Source organism: Anabas testudineus, chromosome 22 (assembly GCF_900324465.2).
Source record: "Anabas testudineus chromosome 22, fAnaTes1.2, whole genome shotgun sequence".
Taxonomy (NCBI): Eukaryota; Metazoa; Chordata; class Actinopteri; order Anabantiformes; family Anabantidae; genus Anabas; species Anabas testudineus.
Genome location: NC_046630.1, coordinates 7,434,398 through 7,445,921, shown reverse-complemented (window position 1 = coordinate 7,445,921; position 11,524 = coordinate 7,434,398). Strand labels below are relative to the sequence as shown.

The 11,524-nt window shown below is 40.5% G+C and overlaps 1 protein-coding gene across 3 annotated transcripts in view; it reads right to left on the bottom strand.

Moving 5' to 3' along the window:
- Positions 1 to 877: 877 nt before the first annotated feature.
- Positions 878 to 11,524, bottom strand: part of zgc:110158 (LisH and SSDP domain-containing protein) — a 30,653-nt gene continuing 20,006 nt past the window's right edge. Inside the window, exons 5-18 of one of the 3 annotated variants that reach the window (XM_026340340.1) lie at positions 11,173 to 11,262; positions 8,237 to 8,320; positions 6,925 to 6,984; positions 6,735 to 6,801; positions 6,012 to 6,076; positions 5,562 to 5,623; positions 5,367 to 5,412; positions 4,933 to 4,968; positions 4,773 to 4,827; positions 4,492 to 4,562; positions 4,031 to 4,109; positions 3,872 to 3,900; positions 3,651 to 3,752; positions 878 to 2,631 (exon numbers count right to left, since the gene is read on the bottom strand). In XM_026340340.1, the coding sequence (XP_026196125.1) occupies positions 2,602 to 2,631; positions 3,651 to 3,752; positions 3,872 to 3,900; positions 4,031 to 4,109; positions 4,492 to 4,562; positions 4,773 to 4,827; positions 4,933 to 4,968; positions 5,367 to 5,412; positions 5,562 to 5,623; positions 6,012 to 6,076; positions 6,735 to 6,801; positions 6,925 to 6,984; positions 8,237 to 8,320; positions 11,173 to 11,262 (876 nt within the window). In that variant the 3' untranslated portion in view covers positions 878 to 2,601. The remainder of the gene's footprint in view (positions 2,632 to 3,650; positions 3,753 to 3,871; positions 3,901 to 4,030; positions 4,110 to 4,491; positions 4,563 to 4,772; positions 4,828 to 4,932; positions 4,969 to 5,366; positions 5,413 to 5,561; positions 5,624 to 6,011; positions 6,077 to 6,734; positions 6,802 to 6,924; positions 6,985 to 8,236; positions 8,321 to 11,172; positions 11,263 to 11,524) is intronic. The other 2 variants (XM_026340341.1, XM_026340342.1) reach the window with 2 other exon arrangements.

Sequence of the window (11,524 nt, the reverse complement as noted above, 5' to 3'; positions counted from 1 at the left end):
GTTCCTGTACTCTCTCTCTTTTTGAAGCAACAAATCTGTCAGTTTTTTCCTCTTTACCTTCCCAACCACGTCTCCCGCCCCCATTTTAAATAGATTTTTAAAAAAATCCTTCATAGTAAAGTCTGTACTCTGGTCCCCGGTGTGTTGGATTGAGAGCCGGTGTGCCCTGCTTTGAGTTTCAGTTGTGTCAAGAGAGTAAGAGGTACAGAAATGCAGTGTGTCAGAGGCAGACACAGAAGGGAAAAGTTTTATTATGAAAATAATGTGAATTAAAAACTGGCCTCTTTTTTTTTTTTTTTTTAATGTTGCAAATTTCCTGTCAAAAACTAAGAAAAAAAACAAATAATAATAAAAAATAATATGCCCATTTGTGGCTTTTTGCCACCTCAAACCAACACTTTCCAAGAACAGAGTCAGCGGAGAGAAAATTTTGTATGACCATCATGTCTAATTTAGTTTTTGAAGAAATGTGCGATAGTGAGTTAGCTAAAGGCTTTCCACACACACACGCACGCGCACACATACACACACACACACACACATACACACACACACAACTACAAAATCATCCTCCCTCGTTATGTTAGACCCCTTGACGCTGCAGCTCTGGTGCACAGTAAAGCCCTACGTTTCGTCTGTGATGAGGTGAAATAGCATAATAGTCTATAGCAGCTCCAGTTTCTGTTTCTCATCATTCATATTATTTCTGAGTTCAGACATACCATCTTGGAACAAATACACACGGTTGCCTGAATCAGCATGTTTCTGATCAACTGTTAAATTGTGATTTGAAATATCAAAACATGTCAATGATATCAAAATGCATTTTACAGTATTTACAAAAAGATTAAATGAAAAGGTGGAGAGTTGTTAAAAAAACAGAGGAATGATGTGAGAGACTGAGTGTGTTGTTGCTGGCCGATTGGAAAAGCGAGAATAGGATAGGATGGAGGCCTTTTTCTTCAAGATGAGAAAAGGGGGGATGTCACTCGGTAACAGTCAACAGAGCAACGCCTTGCTGCTTCCTGACCTGCTTTTCGGCTACACAAAAACACCAAGGATCAGAACAGCAGAGAACCACAAGTCCTTTCCCCACAAGCGACGGTAAAGAGGGAGCACCGCATGTATGAAAACAAAATGTCTGCAAGATAAACTGGTTTCCATAAAGCACAAACATATATCACAGTGTGTTGAGGCAAAAAAAGAACAAAAAAAAAAACCAAAAAAACAACACAATCCAAGTGTTGACTACAGGTCAGTAGAAAGACTATGAATGCAGCCTACGTACACGTTGGAGTGAAAGGTGACCTAACTGGGCAGCATTAGCGAGAAGCAGCATGAGTGGGGTCAAAACAGTCGACACTTCAGCACCTCTAGGGCATGGATAGATGGATCGAACAATGTCAGACACAGACAAAGACATGTTGCTGCGGGGATCTGTATATTACACAGCTGCTACTAGTCCTGCAGTTAACAAAATAACCAAGGTAACACTCTTAAAAAAAAATAAAAGTAACAATGATTCACAAGACAAATTAAAAGTACATAAATAAATAGAGCTGTGCATTTAACTGTGTGTAGGCTACTAAAACAGCAGCCCATTCCTTTCTGATGTAAGTTATTGAGCAAAAGTTAGAAATTTAGATCTTTTAAAGGAATTTGCAGGCCTCTGAGGAAGATAAAGGGGCCAAGGAGTACCATGACGGATAAAATCATACGTGCAGGGGCAGTGTGCTCCCATAGAACCACATGTTACACATCAAATTATTTCTGATTCGTGTGCACATACACCGTCTTCATCATAATAATGTGCCCTTAGAAACAACAGAAATTAGAACCTAATCTTAAAATGATCATACCAATATCATTAATAACAATAATACAATAATAAAAATAGAAATGATACAATACATACACAAAAATAAATGGAAAAAATGTTCACTGATCATCACAACACCTCTGTTAAAAATGTACACATAGAGAGAACAATATTGGGGGCAAAGGGGCTGTTTCAGATGACTCTACTGAATCTATCGGGAACAGCAACAAAAACTGACCTTTAAAATAAAAAAAAAAATAAAAAAAAACAAAAAAAAAACAGTCCAAAGTTGTGGCTGAGAAGCTTCCAGGCAGCTGCAAAGAGACCAAACAGTGTTTTCAAGGGAGGGCTGTGTTAACCAGTCTCCTCTCTCCCTCTCTCTCCATTTGTCCTCCTTTCCTCGCTCATTGTCTAGACCCCGACAGGAAGCCGGGGAGGCCAGAGCCGGAGTCAGAGAGGAGGGTCTTCCTGTTGCTCTGTGACTGCTTCCTATTTAGACTGGCGGCCATCTTGCATGCTCCAGGAGGGCCCGTCTTAATATGAGTCCCAGCGTGCTCAAGGGCTGTCCCGGAAGGCTGTGTGGCCGTAGAGGTCCCAATTGAGAAGGGGTAGAAGGGGGAGACAGCGGATCCCATTGGGGAGGGAGGGGTGTCAGGCAGAGGGTGTGTCCAGTTCAAGGTGAAGTTAGGATTGAATCGAAGAAAAAAAGAAATCATGGGGTACAAAATATGGGGAGAAAAAAAAACAAAAACAAAAATACAAAAAAAGGGAAAAAAATGAAATCACACACTCATCGTCATGTTGGGTGAATACTGAAAAGAGAGAGAGAGGGAAGGGGGAGGAGGGAACAGATGAGTGGATATGTCACTAACAACATTTAAACACCAGAGGGTGCTCAAACTCAGCCTCAGCTAGAGGATGCGCAGACTTTAGCTTCCAGCCAGGATCTAATACACCTAGCTTAGGTAATCAATATAGCAATACTTCAGTCATGTTTAGGGCTTGGTATAAAAGCTCCGTACTTTATTTTTATAGACAAATGCAAATTTACAGAAGTGCTTTGCACATACTGTTGTTGCAGGCTGAGGGCAAGATACTATCACAATATTACTCAATGCAAGGAACAGTGCTCCTTCCACCTGCGGTGCTGCCGACAAAACTAAACTGACATTTTCACATCAGTGTTTAAAATTTAAAAACAAAATATTTATCTTTAGGTAAGTCAACTATGATCACATCACTGATACAGAGGGTTTAAAATGAATTACTAAGTGATTAGTAAGTGGTTACAATGCAAGCAGAACATCTAACAGGCCTCGTTTTCAATACTATTTTCTAACATAATAAGTTTCGCACTTCAAATATTTATAGCCATGCACCAATAGCAGTATTAATAACTAGGGTAATACACACTGAGTTTACAACTAGCTGCCTTTCTTGGTTGCGTGTAATAGAAATTCAATTTTATCTTTGTCTGCCAGAATGTACTTCTCAATATCAACTCTGAACATGTATCAGTCATGTGATTTAATGCAGGACAGGAAGTGTATGAAATAAATGACAAGTATTATACTGAGGTTGCTTGTTAAATGCTGCTTCAACAGAATCTGCCTGGCTTTGGATTAGGTCTACTTTTTTTCATTCCCTTGCTTGAGTTTAGGAAAGTTTTCCAAACATTAATGATGAATTTGAGACCACAAAATGTACCAGAAAATAACTCATCTTTAAAAGTCAGGTGAAACCTCTGCTTGCATTCTTCCACTTTATTTATGTCAGGACATCAAGGATAACTGTTAAGGGTTGTGAGATGCCTTTCACTCACTCTACTTACACTTTCGCTTTGGAATGGGTTCAAGAAGTTCCCGCCCATTTCGCCATCATCTCGCGGCGTTCCAGGTGGGTTGTTCATACCCCCCATGTTATTGGGAGAGTTCTGGAGGGAGAGACGGTAAAATACTGTTGAAACCTTTATAAACGTCATTACAGTACAGGAACTAACAACTCTATGGTTGGTTTATGGTTTAAGTGTTGAGAAAAAGTGACTTTATTCACCTTTGGCAACCCATCCATATCCCCCGATCCTGAGAACGTAAAGAGAATGAAATGGTTTAGTTGTTTTGTTAAAATAAACTTAATTTGCTGGTGGTTGTACTTTACACATGAGCTAAATTTCTTCAGTGATTTGTTGAGCTGCACTATGTTTAAACCAACCTAGTGATCCATTCATGTGGTGTGGCTCCATGGCTCCCATAGCTGCCATTGGCCCGTCAGGCCCAGGTCCCAAAGGGAACTAGCAAAAGCAGAATAAAGATGTAAATGACTGTAAAATTACTTTACATGTTTGACCTCTTTGATTTAATCATGACCGTTTCAGCTGAGAGATTATTTCATTTATTCTTCCTGGATCGTTTGTAGTTGGTACTGTGTGGCACTGTTAGGTTTCTCTACTGCTGAATTGTACTGGTGCCCAGTGATGTGGTTACAGACTCAATCTGGATTAAACATTGCAGATACGGTGGTGTAATTTTAATGATTACACCATTATTTTAACCCATAATCAATCGCCAGTGTCTGAAACTGTCATAGGCCTGGGAATTTAAAAATCTACAGTAACATTATGGTGCTTCTGTTAAATACTGTAACTGTATGAACTTCATTCTCGTGAAACTCACATTGGGTCTGTTGCCTCCTGGTCCTATAGGATTCATCATTGTGTAGATGTTTTCACTGGAGTTAGTTGAATCTAAGAAAATAAGAAGACTTTAGTTACAGTACATCATATTAGAGACAAGAGATGGAGATAACATCAAATGGATGTGGAAAGTGGAAAATGAAAACATTCTAGCTGATAGTAATTGGTTGGAGCAGACACACTTGTTTAGTTAGGGAAAATGAGAGAGACATAAGTTTCTAGGACAAGTGTTGGGGGGGGGGACATAGTTAGGTGACGCACCACCTGGGCTTGGCATGATGGGAGTTCCAGGTGGACCTCCTCCGCCAGGGGGACCCTAGGAAAAACAATCAAAGAAAGAAATTTAAATGACAATAATCACAACATGAATAAGTCTCCATCAGAATAATAAAATGATCGCTACTGCTTTTATTTAACTCACCACATAGTTTCCTGGAGATGAGGAGGAGTAAGCTATCTGCAGGGGGAAAGAGAAAACAGATAATCAGATCTCAGGGTGAGAGGATACAAAATGTGAATCTATACAGTGTGCAGAAAATAAAGGGAACATTTTACAATCTAATAAAGTCCAGTACAACAGTCTTTAAATAAATACTACTTTTGTGAAGCATATACACTGTCACAACTGTCAGGAAGGATTGTCAGTTTTTTAGGACATGAATTGTCCTGAAAAACTGGATACTTTTGTCAAGTTAATACCCTCTTAATAGTCCTTCAAGGAAAAAAGCCCTGGAGAAGATGAACAATGATCACAAGGACCACTTTACTAAACTGACAGAAAGACTCTTTGCCATTATTTGTGCAACAACAGAACTGATTAATTTTCAATATCATGTGTAAGGGTTTCTGACTCACAGAATTAGCATTAGGTCCTGGCCAAGGACCTCTTCCTCCGGGACCCCTGAGGGAAAAGACAGATGGATTGATTGAAGAGTAACGGAAAAGGGGGGAAATAGATGAGAAGATGAAAATAATGTGAAAAGTTGGCAACTTTTAAAGTTGGACGTGTTGATGTTACATTACAGTGGTTCATGGGATGTTTTAACTTACATGTTCATTCCTGGCATGGGACCACCCATGGAGTTGGGAGGAGGCCTCATGCCGCCATAATTCTGTAAGACAGGACAGGACAGAGATATTTATCAATATAATTCTTGGTTTCTCTGATTTAGGTGATTCTAGTTCTGAAATAGTCCTGAAATCTTTTGTGATAAAACATTTATAACAGAGTATAACATTAGAGTATAACACATAAATCACTGGAGTCACAGCAGCTGCAACAAACTTAAGAAAAGCAAAGAAGCTGCAGCTGTTCTAAGTGTAGTGGACAAAGTACAGTTAAGAGCAAACACACTGCCAGTTAAACATACTCCATAATAATATACTGAAGGTTGAGTATTGTTTAGTTACATTCATATAACGTATTTATTACAATCACTTCTCTAGTCATCATTATATCAATAAAACACTATACACATAGCAGGTTTTGGTTTGTCGCACCTGTGGGCCCATGGCCATTCCTCGAGGAGGGTTCATTCTCATTGGTCCCCCCATGTTAGGATGTCCTGCAAGAAATGATTCAGAGTTCTAAACTATACACAATACAATTATGTGCTCATGTAAACCCACATTTAGTGCGTCTCTTAAAGTCAGGAATTAAGACATGTCACAGACAATACTCCATCCTAATCCTATTTGTTGTAAACCTCTGATCTCTGAAGCTGTAATCTGCAGCTAAAATCTCCACAGACTCTTTCCTAAGTCAGACACACCCACAAATTTGCACAAGGAGGAAGAAATATCCACTGAAATTGAATTTGAAAATATCTTTTAAGTATGTGGATTTGCAGCTTGTCTTTATCTCTTATCATTAAGAACTGAATCCCTTTGGATATTTTCAAACCGGGCTCAGGGAATTTGCAAAAGGCATTAATCTTTATTCAGTTTCTGTGAGGTTCACCAAGTTAAGTTTAAGACTTTAAAAAACATTTATATCACGTACAAGACCTACAGATACCTTGTCATTGTCTGACAAAGGAAAGTAATGGTTTAGTTGATTAAAAAAAACACTAATAAATTCCTCAATAATGAAAGTAATCAATAGTCACAGGCGTAATAGTCGTAGAGTCGTTTTCAGACACATGTTCTATTATACAAAATTTACATATTTCATAATAAGGTATTTCAACAGGGCTATGACTACAACAGCTGTTTCAGCTGTACCTTGCGGTCTTGTCGGATCCAAACTGTTTGGCAGGAGAGGCTGAGATCCAGGAATTCCCCCAGGAGGCTGAGAAAAGACGAGGGCATGGAGATTGATTAAAATACCGGCTGGACTTGGGGCAACACAGATACTCCGAGTTGTCAAAATCAACATAAAATTAGAAAGTAATTTCAAAATCCCACTCCGTACCTGATTTGGCATTCGGAGTGAGGGGCGCGGTCCACCTGGATACCGCGGTGACATGAAAGGCTGACAAAAGAAATGGAGCAAGGAGGAAAAATGGCAGTTGAGGACAGGAAATGTGGTAGAAAGAGAGAGAAGAGAGAGAGAAAATGACATTTTCATTATTGATAAATCCAACAGCACTCGAAGAGTAGCACTCAGGACACACAGATGAACATAGTGTGGCTGAAGAATGGAGGATGACACTAAAAGATTTCATCACATTAGCCTGAAAAAAGAACAACAACACTGATTTAAAAATATTTGTTTTATTATCATTAACAGTGCCTGCTTGTTCGCACAGTATGCACTCAAAGCCTGGATTTGTGTGTGTACGAGTCAATGTGCATGTGTGAGTGTGTGTGTGTGTGTGTGTGTCAAGACAGCGCTCACACAGCTCCCTACACACCCTGTCTGCTCTCACTGTGGTGTAAGCCGATTCGGCCTGTGGTCTGTCTGGCGTAGTTAGGAGGCACCTCAGGCCAACAACACCGTTCAAACCCTCAGAGGAAGCATGTCCACACTCTCTTGCACACAAGACGGAAACCAGAAACCACAAGAATGAAGAACCGGGCTGCCGCAGCTAATGGGCAAAGGCTAACTTTACCTCCATAGTGGTGTCTGTAGCTACTGTTCTGGATTTGTACATTCTGTTCTGGATAAGTGGTAAAACAGACACTGGCTAAAGTGTTTTAAGGTGAACACACTGAAAATGTTCTATCCATTAAAAGCTAAAGAAGCCCTAAAATCGACTTATCCTTCAAGTATCTAAAGTGAATGTTTCTATGTGTATACACACTTGTGTTTTTGTACATATATGCAACATCTCCATTGTGCCTGTCCCCTGTTTTATTTATCAGGTTTTAGAACAACTATGCAGAGGGGAGGAGAATGTGCTGTGTGCGTTAAGAGTAGAGAAGCTGAAAAAGTGTGCAACCCCCACAAGCTGTTCCGGGGGGAGGGGCAAGTAGTGAATAATTCATCCCACACAGGGACAGCCAATGCTGGGCCTTGAAGAGGAGCAGGCCCTTTCATAAAGGATCTTGCAACTGGAGAGGCTGACATCTACGGGGAATGACCCCTAACAAAACTAGAGTTAACAGGGCTTCGAGGTTTGAGAAGAAGAAAACTGAGAAGAAGAAGCAGAAAGTGTGCAAGTAGTGAATGAAATTGAAAAAGAGCCTGTGTGTGGGTGAGGGGGGGTGTCGGTGGGCTGTGATTGAGATTTACAGGGAATGAAAGACATAGGGGTGTTTGAGAGAAAGTGTTTGCGTCTTACCTGGCCATGAGGTCCCATCATGGGGTTGCTGGGGTTGTGTGGGGGGGGCTGTGCGTGGGGGGACTGCTGAGAGCCGGGTGGTCCCTTTAAGAAAGAAGAGCGATATCAGAGAGGGGAGGGGCCAAAAGGGGGAGGGGGGGGTTACACCTGGAGGAATTACCCCATCAAAATTATAAAGAAAGAGGAGAATGAGAGGGGGGAGCCAGTGGGGAGTCTTTAGGTTGAAGGGGAAGAACAAGAGCAGGAATGTTGACAAAGCTGCACATTTTGGGCAAATTGTTTAAAACCTGCTTTTCTCCAAGAAAAAAAAAAAAACAGGATAAAAATCCACAGCCCCAAATGAAAGTTTTAATTCGTCTTCACAGAAATCAGTGTTAGGCATAAGAATTGTGCTGGATGGCCTTAGTGTGCGTCTACGCAGAAAAGATCACAATCGTCACAACTCTCAGCTCAGAGGATATGTGGCCTCACTCTCAACCACATGGGGGCAGTGTTGCCCAAGGCTAACTGCAACAGGACAGGCATTAACAGCAGGACAGGCACAAGTGGCAACTTCCAACTAGAAAAAGAGGATAATGATAAATTAAACAAGTAAAATATGGAAGTCTCGCTTTTCTATTTGTTTTAATTCTGCATTAGTATGGCATAGAATCTGTGCTCATAGAGAAAACAAACCCTCAGCTTCTTCACATACTGCTCTGTAATTGCTGACATTTTGCCACAACACAAGAGGTTAATGACCCCTAATAAATAAATCATTATGCAACACTCTTTCTTCCGCTCTATCACCGTCTGTGCCTTCGTTTCTCTGCTTTCCTTATTCAATTGTTCGAACAAAAACTGGGCAATTTACAAATGTAATTTTCCGTGTTACCTTCCTAGTCACCCAAACACGTGGAATACATTGGGTATTCTGAAGTTATACAGTATGTACCTTCAGAACAGTTAGGCAGCGAATGCATGTTTCTGCATCTGGATATGTAAACCACAGAAAGTATTAACATCTGTCTATGTATCTAAACAGATGCCAATAAATAACACCTGTTTTCCTTTATAAATGAAACATAAAGCAACATAAAAAGAATAAGAATTTGCATCTTGTCACAAAAACTGTGAAATATGCCTGTTAAGACTTTTCACATCCAAAGCTACTTAGCTTGTTTTTTTCAACCAACAATCCATATGTTCAGTTTATTATTATATATGAAAAATCTTAACACCAAACATAACATTTGAGAAACTGGAAACAGCAAATATTTGCTACTCATGTGTAAAAAAGGCTGAAATTATTAACCGATTGGCTAAATGTGAGTGTTGTTGAGATATACTGTAACTAATTCCACACTAGTCAATTACTTGTTGCAGGTGCAATCCTTCAAACCAACAGTGTCAGATTTTATCATGCAGCAGCTTGTGTTACCAGTACACTCAGAGTATTTGCAAACTCTGTGTATGGATCCAGGAGCTGCCATATAGTGTTAATTAAAGCAAATGCATGTACCAGAAAGTACTGGAAAAGGTATTTTTTAGATGTCAGGACTGAAGCCTAGAATCACAACAACAGTCAGTGTGGAAAAAAATATCTAAATGATACCCAGGCTTTATTAGGAGCATGAACCTCATGTGCAGCAAACAACTAAAGCTTTCCATCCTTCAGTAATGTCCCTTAAACACAACATACACACATCTGCACATGCACATACACAAACCTTCGCCCAATCTCACTCCTCCACCAATGTTATAAATAGCACTTCCATGCATCTCTCCTCACCCTCTGCCGCCACCATTCCCCTTGCTTATTCACATTCGTACTGTGACTAGTCCCCCGCTACCACCATCCTCTCAGCACATTGCCTTGCTCTCAGCAAACAAACAATGGAGTGGTAGGTAGCCACAGAAACAAACACTGGGCCAAAATCCCAGTGACATTGATATTTCACATTTCCTCTCTCCTCCCTCCTTCACCCCTCTTCATGTCTCTCTATCCTTCCCTCTCTCCATCAAGTCACACGCCTTTTCTGTCCTACTCTTCTCCACCACCTTATCAAGCCTCCTGCCAAATGCCAGTGCTGTCCATCACACCGCTGCCTCACGGACTGTGAGAGTGTGTGTGCGCGTTTATGTTTTGACTGTGTGCATGTATGTCTCTATGTGTTTGTACATGGATCTGAGTGTGTTTCTTTCTCTTCAATCTTCAGACAGCCATCTCCCACACTAAAACACTTCCCTTCACAGAGCCGGGACAGGTCAGAGACAGCGATGGAGATGGAGGAGTGGAGAGAGGATGAATACTGAATGGTTGAATCACAAATTGGTTGAACAGAAGCCCATGTGAGTGCAGAGCCACAGATTAATGAATGGTGTGAGCGTCAGAGGATCTGTGGGTGTAAATATAAAGAGTGAAAGGAAAAAAAAAAAGAGACTAACTTTATCTGTGGTGGGATATGATCAAACTCTATTATTGATTTTAGAGTGAAAGGCTTAATTAGAAAAGCCTGACTTACCAGATATAACCATTACATAATATTGCATGGTTATCGTATAATGTGAATTAAAAAAAAAAAACTCTTTTATACTTCAGTTAAATATATGTAAATATGTCAATGAAAAATTTAGGGCTGCATTTCCAGAATATGGTAACATGAATGCCAATAATGACCTATCTTAAAAAGTTAATATTAGCCTGCTGATATCAGTCTCAATCTGGCAATTAGTATTTACAGTATGTTAATTAGTGTAGAGCTGGTACGCTTTTGCTGAGCTTTTCTATACAACAACAAAGTCAAGTGAGAAAGATGGAGGAACAACTCAATGTTGCCTAAACTTTAAATACTTGGAGAAAGATCAATGAAATAAACAGAGGTATGGTACAAAACGTGGAGTGGGTTTGGCAGTGATTGAAGATGAGGATAGTGACTGAGGGGGTAAGGTCATACCTGGAAGAAGCCTGGGGGCATGGGACCACCTGGCATTGTGTCGTTCGGGGGCATGTTGCCCATCACTGGACTCGGTGCTGCAGCTGCACTCTGAAACACACAAACACAGAGACTAAATGTGGTGCTTAATGCACGCGTGTGGGTCAGTGCACTGCTCTACTGTAATTTTTTATGCATCTGATGCACTGTCCACTAAATCACGACAGGGGGCAGTGTCTGCATCTGCAATCCCAGCAACACCCCCCTCCCCATCTAAGGTTTAATGGCTATTTCACAAAAGTGTCTTCTGCTACAACCTTTAAACTGTTCCCTCATCTCTGTGGCAGAGAGAGAGGAGAAAAGAGCGGCATTA